General features: G+C 38.4%; 2 protein-coding genes across 4 annotated transcripts in view; both read left to right on the top strand.

The window, feature by feature from the left end:
- Positions 1-20868, top strand: part of LOC145674441 (uncharacterized) — a 59300-nt gene extending 38432 nt beyond the window's left edge. The window contains exons 4-7 of the mRNA XM_081744504.1: positions 1726-1830; positions 7060-7162; positions 14397-14528; positions 20734-20868. Of these exons, the coding sequence (XP_081600630.1) occupies positions 1726-1830; positions 7060-7162; positions 14397-14528; positions 20734-20798 (405 nt within the window). The 3' untranslated portion in view covers positions 20799-20868. The remainder of the gene's footprint in view (positions 1-1725; positions 1831-7059; positions 7163-14396; positions 14529-20733) is intronic.
- Positions 20869-21227: 359 nt separating this feature from the next.
- LOC145674442 (uncharacterized) overlaps positions 21228-27138 on the top strand; it is a 71198-nt gene continuing 65287 nt past the window's right edge. For all 3 annotated transcript variants that reach the window (XM_081744507.1, XM_081744506.1, XM_081744505.1), the window contains exons 1-2: positions 21228-21366; positions 24617-24757. In XM_081744507.1, the coding sequence (XP_081600633.1) occupies positions 24676-24757 (82 nt within the window). In that variant the 5' untranslated portion in view covers positions 21228-21366; positions 24617-24675. The remainder of the gene's footprint in view (positions 21367-24616; positions 24758-27138) is intronic.

The raw sequence follows: 27138 nt of genomic DNA, 5'->3' as shown, positions 1-27138 counted from the left end.
TATTTATAGTGTTTTGAGTGGGATTTTGTTTGTAGATCTTTCCAAAATACGGTAATAAGAGATGAAGTAGATTAAAATTGTGGATTAGGAAATATTAGGAAAGAGTTACCGTATTTCACGGACTATAAGATTCACTTTTTTCTTCGAAAAATTGCCTCTAAAATTCAGGTGAGTCTTATACTTGAAATTAATATAAAAATATCCAGTGGTTGATTTAAAATTCCCCCCAGTCTTAAAAATGGCCATATATTCGATGCCGCGGGAAACCTATCTCTATCTGGCAACATTGGATCTAACTGGCAGCAGCAGTGAGCCAATGCAACGAGCATGAGTTGCGGGAATTCACAAGCTTGCAATAATAAAAATGGTAAAATTGTTACGGTATTTTTTTTAAAATGCTTAAAAATGAAGGTGCGTCTTATAGTCTGTAAAATACCGTAATTAACGTGCTTTATGAAAAAAAATGAGTTCTACATAAAGAAATATGCAGTTGAACAGTTTCCTACAATTCTTTAACACGCTAAGGCTGCTTCAAATAATTTGCTTGTTATTAAGCCATCTGGTTGATGCTGTACTTCAATTCTAACCATTCGGGCAGATTTACAGTATGGGTCTATATGTAAATTCATTTCATATTTACTTCCTTTTTAATTAAATCTACTTTTAGTACTTTTATGATTCTTTGTCTGTGTTGATTTACTTTATGGATGAGAGCTCCCTCGTGGCTAAGCGGTTAGCGTATGCGCCTTTGACGTGGGAGACTCGGGTTCGATTCCCGGCGAGAGCTTATGTGGTTCGGATTCCACGTTAATCAGTAGGTCCACGTCTCATATAGCATCGCTGCTGAACGTGACGCTAAACTAAAATCACCTCACCTCACTTTATGGGTGCTCTCTGTTATAGGTATAAATGCAGCAGTATTTTCGATCAAATTCGAAACACCTTAAAGAAAACTGTTGTGCGGTTTTATAAACATGCTACACATCAGTTGTATACCGATATATAATGTGCGTGCGAACATACGACGTAAAAACAAGTGCTAAAATGTACTAACCTGTGCTAGGTGGCCACTACAAGTAGGATTTGTATCTATTCTGGTTCAGGGCAGGGAGTATCTGGTGGATATTCGCCTAAACGAGATAAATTAAAAAAACGCATAGGAACCTGTACAGAGGGTCACTGCATGGAATTTGAGATACTTGTAAATTTCGCTTTCATGTATTTGTTAGAATTGTTAGTGACACGTGCTCTTAACAATGTTACCTTCGATGTAAATCCGCCTTTAGCGTTACCATGTTCTTGTGTCCTGACTTTGGTTGCTGTGATCGTGGTTTAGTTTTCCTTTCAACATCAAGGCCATATGAGACGTGGACTTACAGTTTAAGGTGGAATTGAACCCGGAACCCCGTGCACCGAAGACGCGCTCGCTGGCCACAAAATCAAGGAGGAAGGCACATATGCTAACCTCTAACTAATTCCACATTTAGAAAGTGCTGAAGTTACGTGTTTCCAAATTCTGTAATAGAAAGAAATGTAGTGAAAAAGTGTGAGTATAGTAGTTTGTTAACATTAAATTTGAGAGCATTCAACTATGGATAGCATTTACCTTTTTACATGAATTACAATATGTTTGCTAGGAATATTTACGATGCTCTTCAATTCTGAATTAATTTGAATACTCAATTTTCTTATGTTAATTGCCTTTATTCTTGTTATTATTTTCAGAGAATGGCAGGAATAGTAGATGATGATCTGGGAACGTGCCCGTACAATCCGGAGCACAAAGTTCCATTCAGTATGTTTGATGATCACGTCCGAGAGTGTGCCATGGTAAGTTTAACACGTCAATTTTGTAACTTTTAACATACCATCTTATTCTAGAATAAATTTGACTAATTAATGTAACCTGTAATTAAGATTGTATGAAAGAATGTTTCCGTTTCAGTACATAATTTAGCTACAGTAGAACGCCGTTTTATTCGCGTACGGAAAACAAACAAGTTCGTATGTATGTGTACTACGTTTGATTCAGTTTTGAACAATTTCTTTAGTTCTACATTGGATTTAGGTTTATTTATTTACTTATTTATATATTTTTAATGTACCTGCAATTCTGTAAAAGGAAAGTTGATTAACGAACTCCGCAAATACTAATCTGAAGGTTGGCATTAAATTTTGAATTGTTATCAGAAACTAGCAGGCTCAGTGGTAGCGCGTACAACTCTGGTGCATGGTGAGCTTGGTTCGATCCCAACTGGCGCCAAGTGGGCTTTGTGGTGAACAAACACTTTGTTCGTGGGCTTTCTCAGGGTTCTTCCGTTTCCTCCTACTTTCTTCATTCCACCATTTCATTCCTTTTCTCATCATCACCGTCTCCTTTAGCCTAGCCGGCATAACCGTGGGACGTAAAACTTAAAGATTTGATATAATTTTTTCACGAGGATGGCAAAACATAATATGAACATCTACAACTATTTTACAGAAGAGCGAATTAAATGACTTTTCATTAAATTAAAAATGCTTTCAGTTCACTCGTAACAGTGAAATATATGTATATAATGCCAAATATGGAACTTTTAATTAAGTCTTTATCAATTTTTGTCAGCGTATAAATCTGTGTGGCCAACTACCGAAGCAAAAAAATCAGAGAACGACCGAAGGCTCACATATCATGTTTTGTCATTTTCGTATAAATATGTAGTTTGTAATTTGTAATATGGCGTACTATTCATGTTGGGGTACTGTGGTAAGGAAAAAAAAAAAAAAAACAAACAAACGTGATTTGATGTGTAATATTTCATTGTGCGTAATATAATATGTTGTTTTATGCATTAGAATAATTCGGTATCGTGCAATAATCACAAATTTAACTTGTTTATGATTTACGTGTTAACTAGTTCGTTGTAAGTGTAACAATAGAAAAAAATATAATAACAGATTAATAAATAAATCTACATAAAGAGAAATATACTTGCAGTTATGTGTTGGATATTTCAAACGGTACAAAAGCACGAAAATAAAAACTCAGCTGCCCCCTGTTAAGAATAATATATTAACAAGAGACAGAGGCAGTAGAGGTTTCCATAAGACGCCAAGTTTGGTGCAATAGCAGGGGGAGTAGAGGATTAAGATATTTTAGATTAGGTTAGTCGGGTATAATTCATGATTTAATTAGAAACTACAGTGTCGTGGTCCTTGTTTTTATTTGGTGATGCACGAAGGGAGAGATCTTCAGGATTCATGTGAAAGTGTAAAGTTTAATATTTGGTTCCGATTCGTTAAATTATATAGTTGCTAGTCTGCACATTTGGACCAGCATCCAAAAATAGCTTTTTCGGCATTTAGAGGCAGTCATTCGAAGATTTAAATTGTTGAAATCTCTCGAATTGGGCTTCTTTTCGTGGCAACAAGATTTTCTATGCACTATAATTTTTAGGATCAGCATCTTTTCTTCGAAGCAGCTGCCTTGTCGATTCTCCTGTCACTAGCTGCACCACTAGTCGACCATGCTAGGAACCTATCAGGAAAATCTTGATTCTTAAAAGTTATGATACGAGGGGAAGTCAGAAAGTTCCCGGAATTCTGTTGTAGCTCTATTAGCACAATATAACTACACCCCGCGTAGCGTAGTTGCTAACGCTCTCGCCTGCGGTGTGAGCGATCCCGGGTTCGATTTCCAGTGGGAGCACTCGGTCAAAAACATGTAAGAAGCTTTTTCAGGCGAGCCATCCTGAATGATGTTTTCCAGGGTTTTCTTCATTCATACTAGGCAAATGCCGGGATGGTACTTAACATACAGGTTCCAGGCCGCTTCCCTTTCCGCGGATAGTGTGCTCGCTGAGGGACGTCATCCCTCAAACGTGACGGGCTAACATGACCATAGATGCCGAAAGTTCAGAAATTAAATCCTATATCCGAAATATAACTACACATTTACTTTATCGCCTTCAAATTTGGCACCTTCGGAACAAAGACACTTGTTTCAGTGATCCTTCGATTGGTGGAAACACCGACGAAAGACCTCTTTTGATATCTTCCGAAGTTCAGCCGTCGCGTTGATCTCTTTGAGGTACGGTGTCGAAGAGACCCATTTTTATCTTTGGGAAGAGCCGAACATCCGATGGTGCTAAACTGTTTTTAAAGCTATCGAAGTCTCAGAAGCAGATTTCCCCAATTTGTACATGAACTTAATGTTTGCGCGTTGCTCGAACTGCGACATTGTGCCAACTATGACCACACGCTTCTCCGTTCAGCTACACTTCTCGTACACTGCTTGTTCACACTGGTTAGTTTCGTAATCAAAGCAACGTAAGAACTGTACTCTATAAGATTCATTGTGATTGCACCACAAATGGCAAAAGTGCAACAACATTCCGATAACTTTTTGACTGCCCCTCGTATGTCGTTTCTGGGTATGGAGATTATCTATTTGCGCGAATATAGGCCACACATTTTCCCGGAAGTTTGCCTTGAAAAATCTTGATGCGGCCTGTAATCGAGATTTTCTCCGTCAGTCGTCAATTTCAAAATGGCATGTACACGTATCTTGTGGATTGAAGTGAATACCATTACAAGTTACTGCAGTTTTTTTGTAAAACATCAAAGACTTAAGAAGAAAAAGCACAAAAAGATATCTTCTTCGCAAAAATTGCCACCTTTATTGGGTACCAGTAACACCTTAAACACTTGCACACGTAATACTTTTATTAACCTTTCTTATACACTGTATATATAATATATACGGAATATTTATATACAGTAACTGTTCTTGAAAAAAGAAAAGCAACTTTGTTTCGAAAGACTGTGTCAGCTTGTTTGTACCCACCCAAATCAAGCACAATCACTTCTCAGCATCATCAGCATCTCATTCTTCACCTTCGCTATACGATCCAGAATGGTGCTTAGAGTCATTATCACAAAGATCATCATCTTCATGAGTCACCCTTAGTTATGCTGGAGTTAAAGAAACGGGAGGGATATGCATCTCGAAGTACTGTCTAATTGAAGTTTCTCATAAATTTACTACTGCGGCCTATATTCGAGATTTACTTTTTCTATTATTTCTTCTCAAATTTTAGGTACGGCTTATATTCGCGCAAACACGGTAATTTTGCTTAAACCTTATGAACGCCCCACACCTCCCTTACATTAACAGCGTATTAAATTTTCATGAGAGCTGTGCCATAGCTATATGGCTATAATACGCGTCTCCGGAACGGGACAGTCAGGTTCGATTTCCGGTGGGGGCTTATACGATTCGGATTCCATGTGATATAGGCCCACATCTCATTTAGCCTTGGTGCTGAAAAGGACGCTAAGCATCAATTTAACTAACCATCCAATTTTCATGGAAATTAATTGCTAGTATGTCTTACTCAATTTCGGTATTCGGTGCCGAAGTTATTTAGGATTCAATCTAATATTTCGTTACGTTGCGTTTCCAGCTCCGAACCACGCTGAAATTTGAATCCAGTGTAGTTAACAGTGCACAACCATCATACATAATCATCACGCACAGAATAGGTCCTTTATCACCATACTATTTACATTCAATGTAAAGCTGTAGTATTAAATTGTGACATACTTCCTCTCAGTTTCCAGGAATACCAATGCACATATCAAAAGATTGTCAAGCTTCTCTAGAGCTGCAAGGAATCGGAAATGACAAGGGCTAAAATGATAATAATCTAAATTTTTTCCTAGAATATTTTAACTTCCTTCAAAATTTCAATTTAAATGAAGCAATTTTAATTATAGTATTTTGCAGGTCCTATAGGCTAAATACCTTTCTCGGTAATCAAAGGAAACTTACCATTTCATGGGGGAAAAAATTGTGGAGGTAGTGAGTTCGTACTAGAATATTATTTCATCCCATGAAATGTTGTATAGAGTTCAATATAATATTACGTCTGATTTGAAGACTATAAATTCATTGTATATGAGAGCGCTGCTATTGCTTTTTCGAGTCATGTATAAATCTTCAATCTTTCCTCAACCATAGGTTTGTGACATCATGAAAGTTTGAAACTTTTCTTTCCCTTAGAAGAGCTGTTTTATACTTTGATAAGGTCTTTTCTTCGTAACTGCATCTAGATATTCTGTCCTTGGTCTTCCTTTTCCTAGTTTTCCTTCTGCCTTTCCCTCTATCAACACGGTGATCCAATCGGAGTGCCGAATAAGATGGCCATGCATGCTGTTTCTTGCTTTTCCTATTATCTTCATGATCTGTCGGCCTTCATTAGCTTCCTTTAGTACGTCTTCATGCATTTTCCTTTCGGTCCATGATATGCACAGAATTCTGCTTCAACACCACATTTCAAATGCTTTCAGCCTGGATATTCAGCTTTTCTCAATGTCTATGTCTCTGATCGCCACGCTCCATACCAGTGTCTTAATAAATCGTTTTCGAACGTCCAACGACACATTTCTTGATGTTAGCAGTCCTCTTTTGCGTGGATAAATAGATTTTTTAAATTAATTTTTTGACAAAATTATTTTTTAAATTTATATTTGATTTATATTTTTTTCTTTTTAGCTTGATTTTTTTAAAAGGAGAACTTGTTATTACAATGTCATTTTATTTTGTTATAGAATATAAACTTTTTTTCTAAATTAGGTTAATCACCACCTCCTTTATGACCTAATAAGAACTAAAGATTAGCATCGGCCGCGGTGGCTCAATGGTAGATGTTGCACCTCTGGTGCATTGCGTCCTTGGTCGATCCCAGCCTGTGCCAAGTGAGCTTTGTGGTGGACAAACACCGTGTGCGTGGGTTTTCTCCGTTTTCTCCCGTTTCCTCCGACTTTCTTCATTCCACCATTTCGTTCATTTCTCATCATCGTCTCCTTTAGCCTCGCTGGCATAATCGAGGTTGATTTTTTCCCCCCATTTTTTAAGGATTATTATCAACGTCAGAATAGTTGTCTTAAACCGATTTAACCTATCAGAAGAACATAGTCTGACTCCTGAAGGAAGAAATATCTTTTGTGTACAGTAAAGCGTGATGGAGTAGGAATAATTCCGAAATAATTAATGACTTTTTGTCTTTTTTTTAATAGGCTTACTTCATGAATCCTAAGAGTATTCAGGAGCACAAGGTGTTGCCTGTAGAGTATGAAGATCATGTAGAGCAATGCAGAAACAGTGTAGTTTCGATTTTTGGTGAGTTGTTTAGGCTTAGTTTTGTTTCCTCTGTATTATTGTTATATGTTTAAATGTTACTATATTTTTTTTAGTGTTACGTAGCTCTAACGCACTTTGTATCGGAACTGCATACCATTTAGAATAAAACTTCCTTTCATTAATATACTTTAAATGAAATTCACTTCCAATAAGTTAAGTATTCAAAAGTTTCGGTTTTAAGAATATTTCTTACATAAAAAATAAACATCTCGTAATAAGTTCATCAATCGTTAATGTTTCCTGTCTTCAAGTAAAAATATGTTGTTTTTATTGTTATTTTTTCAAAAAAATTGTACTATTCTAGATGGTTATCAAGATAATATGATACAAGCACCTGGAATTAGAAAGACGTCAGATGTGTGGGTTAGCAAAGGTCATGCGGCGACCTCAGCGCTCAGGTTCTTAGTGGTGGTGCGTTAGGTAGAACAAATCCTGTAGTATGTGAGGAACTGTAGAACGGAATTGTGCAATGAACTGAGTATGGGGTGATAGTTGAAAATGGTCAGATTTCCAAGTAGGGGAAATAGTTGGCGCTCGGTTAAGTGGTGCAAGCATGCCGAAAATGGCAAATGTATTGGATTTGTCGCGAAGAACAGTGTCCAATGTGTGAATGGTAACAAAACTCAGGCCAAAAACACATTGGCGAAAAGGAACATTGGTCAAAAGAAAACCATCAGTGACAAGTCACGCTGAACATTAAAGCGAATGGTCACTCAGATCCGCCTTGCAACTGCGGGGCAAGTGACAGAGAAACTCAAGTAACACCTCCTATAGCCAATATCGGCAATCACAGTCCGCCGCGAGTTATATGACATGAACATCCTGGGTCGGGTTCCATGGGTGAAACCGCTGATAACAACCATAACACTTCAGCACGGTGTGAATGGTGCTGCGACCATTCATCATGGACTACTGATGATTGGAAACGTGTAATAGGGTTAGATGAGTCATTCTTCACCTTATTTCAAATTAGGGACCGTGTTTATGTGCGATATACGCCCGAAGAAACGTATGGTGTAATGCTGTAGACCACACCATATTAGTTTGCAGTGGGTTTTGTCACATGTTTACCGATCGCGTCACTGCCCGAGATTTTATTGTTTAGAGGACCATGCGTATCTCATGGTCCAGATGTTGTTTCCGAGCAATGATGCCACATTCAAGGATGGTAATGTGCCCATTCTTACAGCACAAGCTATTGCTGCGTGGTTTGAGGAACATTGGGATGAAGTTGAACAGCTCTCTTGGCGCGCCCAATCCCCAAACCTGAACAAAATTGAACGGCAGTGGTCTGTTTTGGACACAAGAATCTGTCGAAGACTTCCGCCTCCATCTTTTCGTGGTACTGAGTGATGTTTTGCAGTGGAATAGTATAATACGTATTTCACTTCCTACCATTCATGATCTTTACGTTAGTCCCACACTCTCTCACTCGTGAAGTCGGTGATCTTCACTCAGACAACATGGCTCGTACAGCCCGCAGCAACATGAGCATGTAAGTTTATTGTGAAACTACGCCTAACAACCAAGAGAATTAACATAACGTCTAAGTGGCACGAATCACGCCAGGAGAAACCTTGGCGTCCTCTCCTGCACACTTATTTTGAAGCAAAAGACTTCGTCGTTTCACAATAAACGTACATGCTCATGTCGCAGGTGTTTTGCTGCGGATTGTACCACAGCCTAGCTGCTGTGCTTGTACAATACAATGAGAGAATGTGTGGCTGTTTTGGGAAGCGGACTGGGTGTCTTATTGGTTAACGCATCGGTAAGGTATACTGGAGATTCCGGGTTTGAGTCTTTCTTGGTCCAGTCATTCATCTTTTCATTCTTTGTGTGTAATACATTGATCATTAAGTTTTTAAATGTCGTATTTTCTTTACATGGCTATCACATATCAAAGAACAAAATATAAGGATTGCAACATATTGTTATCGGAAAGCCATAATTACAGTGTGTTCAGCGGCGTATGCAACACGCTAGATCGGGAAATTATTGTATTGAGCATAAGATTTATGATATGAGTTACTATGGTCTCGTTGAGATATGTGTTTCCGCTTTGTTTATTCGATGAAGCGCCGCATAGTGTGTGCCTAATGGATAAAATTTGAAAAATCGAGACTGCCGAAAATAGTTTGTCAAGTAATCAAAAATAATTCACGAACATTAAAATTATGCGTGTTCGGAATGCAATGCACCCACCGATGTGATGACGTCATACAAACTTCGCTTAAATTCGCTCTCGCCGCCAGAGAATCAGCATCTTCATCCAAAAGTTGATATCGAGTTTTTTTTACGTGAAATGGCAGTGTTAACAGTGACTTCTCAAGTGTTTTTTTCATTTACCGAGTGGGTTCGGCACTCGGAAATCGATGGCGTTGCATTATTATGGAATTAGCCGGCGAAGGTTCATGGGGTATGAACAGCAACATTGGCATTATATGTTAACAACAAGATGGAAATTACTAGAGGGGGGGACGGCAATATATTAAAAAGTGATTAGAGTATCAACAGTGCAACCATTCTAATTCTAATTAATCTAATTCTATGGAACCCAGTGGTTCAATGCTGCGTTCACAAAAGCTCACCGTTGACTTCTGTCTTTGGCCAACTGAATCCTCTTTCTACTTTGTATTCCAATTTCTGTGAGATCCATCTTAATATTGTTCGTCCATCTGCACCTTGGTCTTCTTAATGGACGTTTTCCGATTGAATTTCCAGTTAAAACTCTGAAAGCGTTTCTATTTTCTTCCATTCTGGCTACATGGCCTATTCACCTGAGTCTCCTAGACTTAATGACCCTAACAATGTTTGGTAAACGGTATAAACTATGCAGTTCCTTGTTATCAAGTTCCTGTCATTCCCCATTCGCGTTCTCCTCGGGTCCGGATATTCGTCTCAGGATCTTGTCCTCAAGTGCTTTCAGTCTACGTTCTTCCCAGAGTAAGCGACCCTGTTTCGCAACCATACAAAACAACAGGCGTGATGAATGTAACCATTATCTGATAAAAATTCCACTAATAACTGGAAAAATCTTTCTTTCTTTCAAACTGTTTACAAATAACTGTTTTGATCTGCAGATTGGAATAATTTCAAGATGCAAGTAGTAAATATTTCGTTAATTTTATTTCACTGTACGTTCTGCAGTTTCTCCATGTTTGGCTAATTTGTATTGGCTTGCTTTAGAGAGGTACTGTATGAGAATATACATGTAAATAAATAGTTGAAAATTTATATTACAAGCAATATATATAAAGGTGTATGCATGTCAGCGTTAGGGAAAAAGACAAGAGGATTAGGAATTACATTTCTGGGCTTTCGGCATTTATGGCCAGGTTAGCCCATCACACATATGAGGGATGCCATTCTTCGATGAAAACATTCCCGAGGAATTGGAGAGGAAGGAAGGAAGCAGCGTGGCACTATTTAGTATGTTAAGTACCATCCCGGCATTTGCCTGGCGTGAATGAGGAAAACCCAGGAAAAACATTCAGGATAGCTAGCTTGAAAAAGCTGTTACACCTTTTCGATCGTGTATCCCCGCCGGGAATTAAATCCGGAACTGCTCAAGACAAACAACGACAATAGATACAATCTGTTAGTTGACATTCTAATTTGCTACATGTACAGTCAGAGACAAAAGTTCTTTCCGTTTGATGAAATTAGTTTCGTAAATAATTTCAGAATGGAAGAATAATTTGAGTACAGTTTTCAGTAAATTGAAAAGAATGTAACTTTCTGTACGTTCCAGTCATACCACAGTTATTCCGAAAATAAATTTTACCAAACGGAAATAAATTTTGTCAGTGACTGTACAGTACATAAATAACAATTTCTTCCAGCAAAATAAAATAGGTCCATTATTATTGGTAATAAACATTTTTTTAGCGCCACAAAAGTTCGTTTTTGTTTCATCCTCAAGAACTGCTCATGAGAATTTTACCCACGAAAGTTTAATTTAATTTGGTTTCATATTATCTATTGAGTGATGCATATCTTACCTTTGGACAGTATTTAAGGTAAACAGACATTAAAATTTGAGAATTAATTACACTTTCAAGCTATATCTCAGTAAGCATAGTATGTATTGTCATCTTATTAATGTCATAATAAAGAGCTTAATTAGGATATATAGGGTGTTTCAAAACAACACCGACAACGTTTGGGAGGTGATTCCTGACAATAAGATAAGACAAAAAGTATAGACCAACCTGGGTGCACAAATGCTTCCTTTCGGATTTATATTCTGCCGAAAACATGAAGAAATGAACTTTAAACCTCCATAGCTCTGAAAGTATGGGACCTACTGAAGTCGGGTCAAGACTTCATTTAGGAACTAACATGTGCGCTGTCCACAAATACATATTTGAGTATCCTAAGGTACTCACGCAACAATTTTTATGGAGGGAGTTTGGCTGCGGGTACATAATTTGAAGTACTCACCAAATATCTCCATAAAAATGGTTCGGAAGTACCGTAGGATTCTGAAGCATAGATATTTGGATAGGGCACATACTAATTCCTAAGTGAAATCCTGACTAGGTAGGTTCCATACTTTTAGAGCTATGAACCTTTATTTATTTATTTTGCATGTTTTCATCAGTCTATAACTTCGAAAGGAAGCATTTGTGCACCCAGGTGCATCTATACTTTTTGTGTTATGTTATTGTCAGGAATCATCTCCCAAACGTTCTCGGTATTGTTTTGAAACACCTTGTATTTCAGTGCCAGTTTCATCGCAGTCAGTGGCGTGGCTCTTGTACAGCATCATTTTCATCCATTATCTCGAGAAGTGTGCACAATCCTTTAAGCTCCCACTTATCATGTTGTTCAGCCTAATAATCTCTATCAATTGGTATATGTTTTATTTTTGGGCATATTTTCCCCGTTAAACGCTAATAACATTATAGAATGTAGGAGGTGTGTTCAAAAAGTATTGAACTTTTTTTTCCGGGTAAACCAACGAAACGCGGGAGGCTTTCTTCAGTGTAGATGTAGAGGGGCCACGCATGCGCAATCGTGAATTTTTTCCTGCCCGCAGAAAGCGTCAGTCGCTGGCGCGTAAACAAATGAAGCACGGGAGACTTCCTTCAGTGTAGATGTAGAGGGGACACGCATGCGCAGTCGTGAATTTTTTCCTGCCCGCAGAAAGCGTCAGTCGCTGGCGCGTAAACAAATGAAACACGGGAGACTTCCTTCAGTGTAGATGTAGAGGGGACACGCATGCGCAGTCGTGAATTTTTTCCTGCCCGCAGAAAGCGTCAGTCGCTGGCGCGTAAACAAATGAAACACGGGAGACTTCCTTCAGTGTAGATGTAGAGGGGACACGCATGCGCAGTCGTGAATTTTTTCCTGCCCGCAGAAAGCGTCAGTCGCTGGCGCGTAAACAAATGAAACACGGGAGACTTCCTTCAGTGTAGATGTAGAGGGGACACGCATGCGCAGTCGTGAATTTTTTCCTGCCCGCAGAAAGCGTCAGTCGCTGGCGCGTAAACAAATGAAACACGGGAGACTTCCTTCAGTGTAGATGTAGAGGGGACACGCATGCGCAGTCGTGAATTTTTTCCTGCCCGCAGAAAGCGTCAGTCGCTGGCGCGTAAACAAATGAAACACGGGAGACTTCCTTCAGTGTAGATGTAGAGGGGACACGCATGCGCAGTCGTGAATTTTTTCCTGCCCGCAGAAAGCGTCAGTCGCTGGCGCGTAAACAAATGAAACACGGGAGACTTCCTTCAGTGTAGATGTAGAGGGGACACGCATGCGCAGTCGTGAATTTTTTCCTGCCCGCAGAAAGCGTCAGTCGCTGGCGCGTAAACAAATGAAACACGGGAGACTTCCTTCAGTGTAGATGTAGAGGGGACACGCATGCGCAGTCGTGAATTTTTTCCTGCCCGCAGAAAGCGTCAGTCACTTTCAGTCGGCCAACAAGTGAAGACGTTTAGTGAACGGTCCTCGGATTTCAGTTTTTTGTAAAATTACAAAACCACTTGAGCAGCGATATTGCATCAAATTTTTCCAAAAGCTTGGCGATACCGAAGTGGAAACCATTCCATCGGATCGGCACATTCTATGTTGAACGAGAGTTTGGGCATGAGGAGAGTGTCCGCAAAATTGGATTTAGGCTTTCATCGTCAAACACAGCATTCCTGTGCATCATCAGGCTCCGTGTGATTTTAGGTTATTTCCCAAGTTGAAAATGTCACTAAAACGGACCCGATTTGAGTCAAGAAAAGATATCACGCGGAGTTCGACTGCATGGTTGCTCATTATTCCAAAAACTGCGTTCCGGAAGAGTTTCCAACTATGGTGGGAGTGCTGGAAGAAGTGTGTGCATTACCAAGGAGATTAGTGTTTTCGATTTCCAAATCAATAAATGTACTTTTGCCAACAAAAGTTTCGATCACACGTCGTATGTCTGTGGTAAGATATGCAGGGTTATTCAAAAAGAAAGAACAGATTTCAAACATTTATTTCTTCCAAACTACAAAAGATAGAAACATGATTCGAACGTTACTTGATTAAGAAAAGTTTACAATTTATTGTTAGTAATTATGGTGTGCATTCAATATGAGCACCGTGTGTTACACGACAAATGTCAAAACGGTACTAATACAAAATTCGTACCTTTTGTTGTGGTCGTCAGGATGCAATGCTTGCAATAACTGCAGTTTGTATGGCTTCATGTGCAGACGATATTTTAGAACTCGCCATACCGTTGGTTGAGGAATGTTCTTTGCTTGCTCGTGATGTAGATTTCTTTGGGCTCCTTTCCTAAAGTGTACGAATACGCTCGACATTCTCGTTCGATGTGCGTGGACGTCCCGTGCTTTTCCCTTTGCAGATGCAACCATCTTCTACGAATTTTCGATGCCACTCGTAAATTTGCTTATGATGCGGCGGTTGTTTATTAAATTGACGGCGAAATACTCGCTGAACTACAACAATGGACTCAAGTTTTGTCAATTGTAGCACACAAAAAGACTTCTCCTGTGGTGACGCCACCATTTCACTACAGACAAATAACAACAAACAACAGCGCCAATGCGGCCGTGATTGGAACTTCTATCCGGGCGGTTTAAATTGTAAACATTTCTTAATCAATTAACGTTCGAATCATGTTTCTATCTTTTGTAGTTTGAAAGAAATAAATGTTTGAAATCTGTTCTTTCTTTTTGAATAACCCTGTATAATAAAATTTTATTTACTTTTCCAGCATCAGCATGGAGAATTCCAGCTCCTGGGCCGAAAAACGTTCATGAACCACCACCAGCTGAAGATATCTCGCAGACTGCCAGTAAACTAGATGATGGCATCAGAAGCGTGGCCGGTGCTAGTACAGATTCAGGTTAGTAGAAATTAATTTCACACTATAACAAATATTTAAAGCAGTGTGATCGAACTAGAAATTCGCTGGCCACTAATTTATTTTTTATCGTCGTTCCGTGTATTTGTAATATATTTACCTTGACGAGTTTCAAAAGCGGTGGAACAAGTGGGAGCCCATTTTGAAGGCGATTAAGTGAATATTGTTGTAATAAATAGTTACAAAATTCCGGGAACTCTTCGACTGCTCTTCGTATATCAGCCGTGCTTTCTTTACCTAGGAGACGCATTGTTTGGAACAGAAAATGTAAGTTTTATTCATCTATAGAGGGAAACCATCCAGTTCTTATAAATTTGAAATTTTGTTTTTCTATATTCTGCCATTCTCTACCTATTAGTATATCATAATTACGTTTTTGAATTACAAGCATAACACTTGTCTATGCCTTCGCATGCGTACTCTCACTGAACCATTTCAGAGACAAATCGAATTAAATTTGTTTAAAAAATCCCTAAATACTTGCAAAATATACAAGAAGAAGTTTTGCAAATATGGAAAATCTAGTGCGGAGTTGTCCTTGAAACAGTTGATTAAATCGTCTTCCCTCGAGAAGCAGAACAAATCCCTCCCTTTTCATCGTATGTAGCGTTCGCGTAATTAGCATACAACTAAAAGGCGCAATCCTATTTCCTCCTTTCCCGCTCGCCGCAAGGAGATTGAAAACGGAAGCATTTTTTTCAGTCGCGGTTAAAGTACGGTACGGTTAGGGTACGAGACTTCTGATGTTAGTATTATTTAAAGCTTTTTTGATGGGGGGTACGCGTACCCTTAAACTTTGGAACAGATTCACTCCATATACCTCGGATGTGGAGTTTGCAGTTGTAGATGCTAAACACAGATCACATAATGCACAGGAGCACTTGTGAATTCCTCTGTATTTTTGATGTAATCATAGTAACCATTTTGTAATTTGTTATGCACCCTTGTATACTGGGTGGCTCAAAAGTAGGTATACAGCTCTGCATTAATCAGTATGAGATTTTAGTTTGTTAAGATAATGAGTGTCTTTGCTTAGGTCTCATCCGAGCTTAAGATATAAGTGAAAAGAAATTAAAACAAATAATAAAGAAACTAAGGCAATGCTTGTATGAGTAACAATAAGTAAATGATATAAAATGCCATGAGCCGATTAGTATAGGACTCTATACCAATTTTTGGGCCACCCTGTATTGTTTACAAACGTAAAGGTTAAGCTCGATTAAATTTGCGGTAAAGTTACTTCTAAACTATATGTTAACAAAAAAAAAAGCATTGAATTAAAGTATTACTATTAATGGTAGTACGTAGCAAGATGAATTAATAATTGCAGTAATACGTAGCAATAGCTGCATTGTTTTTCAGGACATAATGGATACTTTTTTCAGAACCAGTTTTCAACTTGTTAAAAATTTCATTCCCTCTACCCTCCCATCCCAGTACTGCACGATACTAAAGATTGCAACCGAGATTTTAGTATTCTTGTTTTTTCTCTATGGCATAATTTTTGCTTGCTTTCCGTTCAATTATTGCGTTAACACCTTGGCTGACAACGTTGTTTTCAATTACTATTGGGGCGACTACCAGTGTCGAGCTAAAACTGCTGGTCTGATGTGAAAAATACCAACAATTTAGATTGAAAACTTGTTTCCAGCAACTTTACTCTCTTAACATATTGTGGCGGGCCGGCGGTATGCGTTTGCGTAGACCGGCACCCACACAAGAGAGTTTTGTAATTTACCAAAATACTTCTATTTAGTCAACCAAAGTTTCTGCAAAACACCAACTATAACTCGAGCGGCAAAGTTATACTGGAAACAGGAACTCAGCTAACAAAACAGTCTGAAGAATCTTAGTATTACACGGTAGCGTTGGCCGTGGCCAAGACTTATCTTCTAATGGAAACAATGGAATCGTTATCCTGATTAAGGTTTTATAACCAAACAATCCTTTGGGATATCTCTTGAAACAAAACTCGACAAATATGTTCCTTGCAGTAAGCCTGCAGTTTATTGGCTCTAAGCAAATTACAAAAACCAGAGCCGGGGCGATAGTGTAAGTACTGTGTCTATATATAAAAGAGTTTAACTTACGTGGCGACGTTCCAATAGGTAGTAAAAATAACTCACTAAATGTCACTGAATAAAACAAACTAACTGTATCACTTTTCACAAATAAAACAAAAACTGCACTAGACTGGGAGGGCACGAATCAGTCCTAGTGGGTAGGTAGGTAAGAGGTATACTATTTGATCTACCGGTCTGCGAACAGACATCAAATAGGGTAGGTGTAAAGGTTACCGTTTGATCTACCGGTCTGCTAAGCAGACATCAAACAAAGTTGGTTACCAGAAGGAATTAAGGTTACCGTTTGATCTACCGGTCTGCGAACAGACATCAAACAAGGAAGGTGTTAGGGTTTACCGTTTGATCTACCGGTCTGCGAACAGACATCAAACAGGGAGTAACTATTTGATTTACCGGTGCGTTTTAGGCCAGCTAAGCAATAAACTTAGAGTCTGTCAAAACACACATCAAATAGGGGTGCGACAGAACTTTAGCCGTCAACTTCCTAAGCTTGCCAGCAGTTTCTGGAGCGAGTCCGGGCTGAAGCGAAACTTGCGGAAGTAGATTGCCAAGTTCGGAAGGAGGTAACTTTAGCCGTCAGTTTCCTAAGCAGACCAGCAATTATGGGAGAACCCTGGCTGAGCCATCTTGCTTTCAGAAACAGATTGCCAAGTTACTGTGAGGATTAGGTAGGGTAGTACTTTGACCGTCAGTTTCCTAAGCCGACCAGCAATTATGGGAGAACCCTGGCTGAGCCATCGAGCTTTCGGAAACAGATTGCCAAGTACTGGGTAAACCAAGGTAGTGAGGTAGGTAACCAAGATATTGAGTAGGCAGGCCTCCGTAGAGGCAGAGAAGTTTGAAGGCAGAGGGATGGACAACTAGAGACTTCTTCGTGATAAGTTCCTGAACTGAGACGTACCTAACGAATTGCGTACTCCTCGTAGTCTGCACGTCTCTGAGGGGTTCAGGAGAGGGACGTTGTCCGACGAGAGAGACCAAAACATGCGTTTTTAAGGGCCTCGGTCGGAGGTGCAAGCGGCACCAATTTACGGTCTGTGTGCAAAATAGTAACGTGAGCAAACGTTGCACGAGGACCGTAAGGTCAGAGGTTGAGCATGCGTGGAGATCTAAAAAGTACCTAGGGCGGAGCCCGAGGGGGACCAGTATCCTGAAAAGAAAGATTATTGGCTTTGCACACGACTTCGAGTGCACAAGTACTCGGAAGGGTTCCACTCTGAGGGGTGGAGTTGCTAGCTATTGGAACGAGCCATGCCATTAACATCTAGATTGGCTAGAACAAGGTGCCTTGGGCGGAGCCAGGCAAAAGATAAGATTTTGTGTGTGCGCATGCGTGTGCATGTGATGTGTAGTCCTTGAGTTTATGTGTGTGAGCCCCTTCCTCTGGAAGAATGAGGTTACATCGAGATATTACAGAGAATTGTACAAATAGTATCTTAAACTATAAACATATATTAAACATAAAAGATTTCAAGTAACAAACTTGAAAGGTTTTGTATATAATGAACTCAAGACCCTTCGACAGTTTATCTTACTTGTTTTTGATCAAGACACACATATATATTTAATATTTCGAAGAACGAAAAAGAATCTTTTTAGAAGCAAAAATGACATTTAAAAAGATACACCAACTATATGGGTTTTCTTAACAGTATTCTACCACTAATAATAATAATAATAATCTAACTTGTTAAAAGACTACATAAATATATAAAAAAACCAAGCTTCTGTATCGAACCAGAAGGGGAGAATGTTTATCTTAACTGCTGTTGACCTACAGGTCAGAAAGGGGTAACTCGCTGGCGAGACGCGAAAGCAGACAGAAGGTCTGGTTTCCAGCTAGGGAAAAAAAGAACACTCAACACGAATTTGTATTTTAAAAGAAGTAAATGGAATACGAATTCTGTTGCAGGTTTAAAAATAAAAAAGAATATTTATTCGCAAAAAATAGTTTGCGAATTTGCGGCCCACTACAATATTTTCGTTTCTACACTCATAACAAAGTTAGCCCATGGCAAGAGACTTCCGTTACAGCCTGTATGTATACAGGTTAGACACAAAGTCACTTTCCGTAATACGTGAAAAAATAAAATAAAAAGAAGCTAAGTGACTTGACAATATTTATTGTACTTACAAGTACTGTTCAAACTGTCTCCCAGGTACATCTCTTCAACACTGATTTCCAAATACCATGGCAATCAATTTTTGGCAATTGGCAATCAATTTTTGGCAATTGGCAATCAATTTTTCGAATGAATGTTCGATTGGCTGTAAATAATCCAAATCCTGCGATTGGCCGGAAAGCACCGCATCTTTGAAAATACACCACACAAAGAAGTTGCATAATATGAGGTTACATGAATGGGGTGGTCAATCTCTTGTACGACGACGACCAATCAATTCATCGAAATGTTAATCCAAGAAAAATCCCTCACAACACTAACAAACCGAGGTGTTGCGCCATCGTGTTGCCACGTGAACTGAATGTTTTCGTAACGAGGGTTAATTTCAAGTTCTGGAAGCACAGCTTCCTCCGACATCTGAAAGTATGTCACCGGTAACAGTTCCTTCAGAAAAGAATGGTCCTTTGACACAACTACTCCAAATACTACTACAAACGGTGATGTGATGTTTAACTCTTCTGTCACTGTTTCGTATGGTTTGGTATCACTGCAATAAACTGAATTGTGTCTGTTTACTGGACCTTTTGTCTTGAATGAGGCCTGATTTACTCACAAAATTCGTTTCTAGAAATCTCTGTCAGCTTCGTTTTGAATGAGAAACCACTCACAACTCAACGCGCCCGTCCGGACCGCATTCGTGCAACGTGTGCAGAAGCTTTGGCCGGTTAAGTTTCATCTTCAGATACTTTAATATGTTCCTTAAAGAGGTACCTGTCATCTCAGGTCACCTGCTCGCCTTCTGGCAGACTTCTTCAGGCTAGATACACAGCTCTGAGCAACAGGTTCAGTGTATCCTTCATTTCATACACTTCAGTGTTTCCTTCATATCATAACATAACCTGTAGCCTCTAATTGTTGGTTGAGGTTTCTCATGGCTTAACGTGGTGGTGGTGGAAATATTCTCTTGAAGTCTGTCTGCTGCCACCACATTTCTGTTTTCGTTCTGTTTCCACCAAGCTTCTAATACGAAAACATTGTTCGTTTGTTAATTTGCGAATCATTTCAACACCTTAGTTACACGTTTTAACTTCACTCAGAAAATAACTCTTAAAAAAAGCAAAACACTTACTCAAACATGATCACCAGTCCCAGCCACATTAAGACAGTATTGCCATTAAAAAAAAAAAAAAAAAAAAAAAAAAAAAAAACTGATTACTCGCTTATTTCTCTTCTTTTCGTATTTTGGGGAAAGTGACTTCATGTCGATATATACAAGGTATCTCAAAAGTCCCCTGACATAGGGTAACTCTTATTATCAGAGTTACAACAAAATGTAAGAGGGAAAACTATCTCTAAATATGATGTTTTCAATCTAAAGTGAAATGCGCCCAATGTTAAAAGCAACGTTGCCTTTTACCTGGACCCACAACATAAGTGAATGAAGTTACTGTCTTTTACGCTGACATGTCGAAGGCCAGTCCCCATTTCAAACCGTAACTTCGTCACTTATATTGTCGGTCCAGGGAAATGGCAACGTTGCATTTTCATTTAACATTGGGCATATAAAGAGTGTACAGCCGAAACGGCTCGTTCGATTTAAAAAATCCTTCACTTTAGATTGAAAACATTATATTTGGAGATGGTTTCTCTCGTGCATTTTGTTGTAACTCTGATAATAACAAAAAGTTATCGTATGTCAGCGGACTTTTGAGACACTCAGTATGTATTAACTCGTGTATGTCACATGGCTTAACACCGGCCAATAAGAATCGCTGCCTGGAGATGTACAGGTCTCTGAGTGTAAGAAATCACCAGGAAAGTTTCCTGAATCGGATTGTTATTGCAAAGAAAAAATAGATCTGCTACGACACCGTGGCTGGATCTTAATCAAAATACAGGCTTTTTTATTTTAAAACTCATAGAGAAAATGGTGTTACTAGTATGGTAGTCTATGGTGAAGTCTATGCATATCTTTTTCAGGCGAGGCGAAACCATCACTCCAAATCACTACAGTGTTGGACTCCATAGAATGCACCGCAACTTAGTCCGCATGCAGAAATGTTCAACAGACGTGGTGTCTTCATACTACACGATTATACACTCACAAATGTCGCCCGAAGAACGTTACAGTCGCTCCGTGAGTTGGTGTATAAAATCCTTCGTCATCCACCGAATTTCCCCGATATCTCTCCTATAAAACCTTTCCTCATTTACCGTATTTCCCCGATATTTCTCCTATAGAACGTTTCTCATTCACCGTATTTCCCCGATCTCTCTCAAGTGCATAAAACCTTTTCTCATCCACCGTATTTCCCCGATCTCTCTCCTCAAGTGCATAAAACCTTTCCTCACCCATCGTATTTACCCGATATTTCTTCTATGAAACGTTTCCTCATTCACCCTATTTTCCCGATATCTCTTCCATGACTACCATCTTTTGCGGCATCTTTAGTGAGTACTTCTTGGGAGGAAAGACTTTCCCTGATGATCGGGAGGTCAAATATACTGAGGAGTTCTTTAATTCGCAGACTTCAGACTTCTGTCGCCACATAATCCAATCGTTGGCTGAACAAAAGTGTTTGCTTCGAGACAGCAACTATTCTGATTAACCAGGTATTGTAGTATGCATGTTTTTAATCTTTAGAAATGACGCACTTGGGGTGCATATTTTATTCACACCAACCCCATATTTCCAATTAGTTAAAAAAAATCCTCTCTTTAAATACTTGGTCTTCGCAAGTTCTTGTGGAGGTGGTATTCGTGATTCGAGAAACTCTCGATTCTGGTATCTTAAGTTACTCTTCAGGATAAATTTTTCGCCTCATTTGAATATCAACATCATTTGTGTAATACTGATTAAAGTGTTTGCGATTTACAATGTCATTGACAAGAAGATCGTTTACATGTTAGTTTTAGATTTAACTCTTGTATTACTCCTTCCCATAGAGCACATTTTTCATTTTCGACCCTTCAATGTATATACACCGTGTTTCAAAAAGAATGACCTGATTTGGGATGGTAATAATTACTGAACATGAGATGTGCCGGCAAGGAAATACAGTAAGTGTTGTTTGAATGGGTGTGGAATAGAGTTTCAGAAAATCGCCGTTAGATGTCAGTCAATGCGTCTTCTCAGTTTGCAGTCAGTCAGAAGTAAGATGGCGTCCGCTCAACAGAAGGAGTTTTATGTGCTGCAGTTTGTAAAGACTGAGTCAGTGATTTCGGTCCAGTGTGCTTTTCCTCTGCGTTTTGGCATTGATCTGCCTGCATCGCAAAACATTCGTCGTTGGTATCGCCAATTTTAAAAGACATGATGCTCGTGCAAAGGTAAGAGTCCAGGTCGGCCTCGTACCTCCGATGTAATGGTGGAGTTTAGCTATCGTCTAGAGTTGTTCGTGCTGCTGCTGGTGGGCACATAGAGCAATTTGTAAAAGCATAGCTAAAACTTAGAGATTTTGTGAGTATTTTGCAATTTATCCCATTTTTGGAGTATGCTTTTATAAATATATGTGGATTTCTAAAATCAAGTCATTCTTTTTTTGAAACGCCCTGTATATTTTATTATTATTATTATTATTATTATTATTATTATTATTATTATTATTATTATTATTATTATTATTATTATAACAACTAAACATTCTGTAAACTTCGTTTGTATTTCTTTCATTAACTGTCTTTTAATTGTAGCATTTTATATCTTGTGTAATCCACTCTTTCTTTCTCTTAACTTGTTATGTCTGTTACGGGGAACAATTTATCAAAGTTGCAGCTTTTTATAAAATTGATCAAACTTTTCCTCTGTATTACTAATACTAGATGTCTCATATTACCTGGCAAGTGTGAAGTGGCACTTTTTGGCCAGTGGTCGCCAAACTTACGAAGTTTCTGAGCTACAGCACCGTTTCTAAGTCCTACTATTAGCTACCAGCCAAAAAACTACGAACTTCTTTTAAAAAATCTTACATTAACAAAGTAAGCTCAGTGGAGGAATCAAGGTTAGCCAACTGGAGCGTTAACGCGATGTACCGAAAATGTCCCCTCGAGCTACTAGTAGCTCGCGATCGACGGTTTGGCGATCACTGCTTTAGGCATTATATCATATTTTGAGTTATCTAAAAGTATATTTTATAATTACGTTGTCAGTTGTTTTTTCTTGTATGATATGATGTAGTTCATGTCGATCTAATTATATGATTGATATTACGGGACTTAAATATAGTAACTGTTGTTTCAGTTGTAGAAATCATTGAGAAGTCAATATTGTAGCCATTGCAGAACATCATAGCCTTTTTATGAACATTACGAATATTATTTAGTGTCTTTATTCTGAAAGAGTCCACTTGACTTCGATAAATTGATGCTATAATAGGATTTAGTAACACTAAATAGCATTCATAGGTTAATTCACAACGTAACTAGCTCTACATAAGCAAGTAAAGTATTTCTTGACTAAGATTACAGAGTCGAGTAATTGTATAGTAAAACGTAGTACTCAGTACCAGTGTTCGAAGTGGAAAAAAGCAGAGGCGGTATGTTTTATTACGATTTTTGACTCGACATACCGCCTACCTAAATGTTGAAATACAGTAAGGGTTTGTTGCCTAAAAGATTGCATTTCTATTTATATAATGACTGGAAACCATTGGAGAGCTTCTCTGTAGTTACAGGGGGGGGGGGGCTCAGTAATAGAGCGTTCACCTCCGGTGCTTGGGGTCCCTGGTTCGATCCCTGCTCGCGCCGTGTGGACTTTGTGGTGGACAAACATCGTGTTCGTGGGTTTTCGCGGTTTTCTGTTTCCTCCCACTTTCTTCATTCCACTATTTCACTCATCTCTCATCATCACCGTCTCCTTTAGCCTAACCGGCATAACCGTGGGACGTAAAACTTAAAGATTTCATTTTTCTGTAGTTACAGGGAGGACATGGAGAGACTTTGATCCCCTGCCAACAACTCTCTGAAAAAAGAATTTAAAAAAATATATCCCGTTATGTTGTATTATAGAGAATTATACACGAAAATATTCAAAAAACGAGTTTTTTATATTAACAATTTTCTGTGGGAAAGCAGACATTCTTAAATTCGTCCATGATCAAAACACCACGTTTATATACATTACGGCAAGAATGCACATATACATAAGAAACAATTCAATATGGCACATCACAATATAAAGTAAATTAACTTCTTTGAAGACACCTCATTTTAAAAACAAAAACAAAAAGGGCCGTGGTGGCTCAGTGGTAGAGCGTTCACCTGGTGCATGGAGTGCGTGATTCGATCCCAGCTCGTGTCACGTGAACTTAGTGGTGGACAAACACCGTATACGTGGGGTTTCTCGGGGTCCTTCCGTTTCTTCCCACTTTCTTCATTCTACCATTTCATTCGTTTCTCATCATCACCGTCTCCTTCAGCCTAGCCGGCATAATCGCGGGACATAAAACTGACAGATATCGTTTCATTTAAAAACAAAAAGTAGGAAAAAATAACAAAAAAAGTCGGCGTTGTCAACTTACAAATCATTTCCACATAAGAAATAAAATCTTTTTACGTGCAAACCTGTTCGTCAATTACTGTGCAAAGAAATGGATTTATTAAAGGTATTTAGCATCTACTCCAGTGACTGTATGGCATAGCACCGCATACCGTCTCACTTCGACCACTTGTCAGTACTCTTCATTTAACTAAGAACGAAGTTTACTCATTAACTCGATATGACTTAATTTCTGATCATTGTCATGATAGCATCAATTACTTCACCTGAAACTTGTAGTGCTTGTGGCCCGCCTGTTTAAGAATTATATTGCATGCGTCTGTGATAAGAATGTATCATACGTACGTTTTAATTACTTTTCTTCTCCAGGTCCTGTGTCAAGCCCTGAGTTGGCTGAAAACTATCCACAATCTCGTCCTGAAGAGAAAATGACTTCCATAAATCCGATGAAGGAGGTCATTGATGCCACTAACGTAGCCCAGTATTTCCAGAGTCTGTCAATTAGTCCTGGTGAGTAGAAATTTATTTCACAGCATGGCATAATTTAAAGCAAATTTCGTGTATTGCTATATAATAGATAGAGCTCAATTCAAATTCTGTCTTTCGCTAGTTCTCTTAGTTTCATGTTTCGAAAAAGGGTTGCCAGAGACTTGTAAACTGATTTACCTGTTACCCCTCTTAATATTATAGTATTGGCTCTTACAAGCAATTTCTGAAACGTAATTCAGTAAGGTTCACAATGATTCCTTCTCCAATTCTTATTTATTTCCACCTTAAATATCAGTATCTCGCATATCAAGCTACCGTGATCAATTATTTTTTTTTTTGTCATACATATACTTATTTTGATCACCCATCAAATCTAAAGATGCTTTCATTCATACTAATATTTCAATTGATTCTTCTTGATGTATCACTAACAGGGTTGGCTGGTTTAAACCAAGGTGGTATAAACCAGCTGTTTTTTTTTCTTTCTTCAAAAAAACCACCCGGTTTAAACCAAAAGACGAAAAATGTTCGTAAAAGTGTAAGTGTTCGTAAAATCTTGATGAACACACTTTTGTGCGTTATCACGTTTCACTCCCGTATATTATTCGTATTATATTCAGGCCTAAATTCCCCATTCATTACTCAGAGAGATTATACCACAAGAGCAACTTATATATATATGAAGTGTATGAATGTTTCTTCTGTGATTTTTTTTACAGTTTATTTTTGTTATGCATTTGTAATCAGAGAAATTCTAAATATTGTTTCGTTGTAATAATGTTAACTATTGATAAAATACATCGAAATGTTGTTCTTATATTTTTGGGGGGAAGGGTCATACAAATCCCACGAGAGGCATTTATTTAAATCAGAAGTATCTTTTCTTACTGATATGCAAATTAAGTCGTTGTATTTCTTTAACTTGGACTAAAGGTTGTACTGAACTAACTTGCACTAAATTAGTTCGTCTGTACTCTGCAGTATTTTGAAATTGTCCGTATGTAATTCTGTATAATGGTTTCACTTGTGCAATTGTTTATCTTTCTGTCCTTCTGAAATGACTCTTGACAATTATATGAACAAGTATGTAAAGATCAGTACAACGTAATTTTATCAGGAGTCCTTCGTGAGTAAGTTGGGAGACGTATCGCATTTGTGGCCAATTAGTCCCGGTTTCGAGTTCAAATGGAGGACAGTTTCTCTCGGATTCTCGGATGTAAGCCGAGAAACGGTTTGGATTCCACTTTAAGCTTATGTGACCCATTCCAGCATAACCCGGTTGTTGTATAACAACACCAAGGCGAAACAAAGTTATTTCTGTCCATATGTGAAATAAATTTCAAAGTACTACGGAGTGCAGAAGAACTAATTTAGTTCAAGTTAGTTAACAACGACTTTTATTAGTCCAAATTAAAGAAATACAACGACTTAATTTGTATATCAGTAAGAAAAGTGAATAAAGATAAGAATTATTTGAGTCCACTTTGGCTCAGACTCATTTATACATAAATAGATACCAAAGATAATTCTCATTTCACTAAATGCCTCTCGTGGGGTCTATATGACCCCCCACCACCACCAACACACACAGACAAAAAGTACGGCATTTCGATGTATTTTATCAATAGTAAACATTGAAACGAAAGAATATTTAGAATTTTTCTTTGATTGCAATTACATAACAATAATAACTACAAAAAAATCACAAAACAAACATTTATAAACTTATATTTAAAAATTTGCTTTTGTAGTATAATCTTTTTGAGTAATGAATGGGGAATTTAGGTCTGAATATAATACGAATAATATACGGAAGTGAAACGTGATAACCCACAAATGTGTTTTCATCAAGATTTTACAAACACACTTTTACGAACATTTTTCGTTTTTTGGTTTAAACCAGTTTTTTTTAATAAACCAGTTGGTTTAAACCTTGGTTTAAACCAGCCAACCCTGCCGGATAGTATGCTCGCCGAGGGACGTCATCCCTCATACTTGACGGGCTAAATGGCCTTAGATACCGAAAGCCCAGAAATCTAAATCCTAACCTAACACACAAACACAATATAAGAGAGGGGGGGGGGGGAGTTCGGCGAAAAGCACACACTACAAAGCAGTGTTAGCCTATTCATTCAACAGAATGCTTGGTTACAGACTTGTCTTCATGGAGAAAGGATGCTTCAGACTTGCCCGTGCTCCGCTCTCAAGGCTTCTCACAAGGCTCTCTCGAGCCAATCGTAAGGTACAAACCAGGTTTAGAAATATTTCATATTTTCATTATTAAATAAACAAAAAGTGTAATCATGTATTTATAATCGTAATTTTTACAAGCATAAAAATAAAAAGAAATACATATATTTTCAACACAATATTTAATTTCTTTTAATCAAGCAGTGCCCAGG

The sequence above is a fragment of the Thermobia domestica genome, chromosome 17, assembly GCF_964235325.1.
Source record: "Thermobia domestica chromosome 17, izTheDome1.hap1.1, whole genome shotgun sequence".
NCBI lineage: Eukaryota > Metazoa > Arthropoda > Insecta > Zygentoma > Lepismatidae > Thermobia > Thermobia domestica.
The sequence above is the reverse complement of the archived record's forward strand: the minus strand, read 5'-3'. Positions and strand labels throughout refer to the sequence as shown.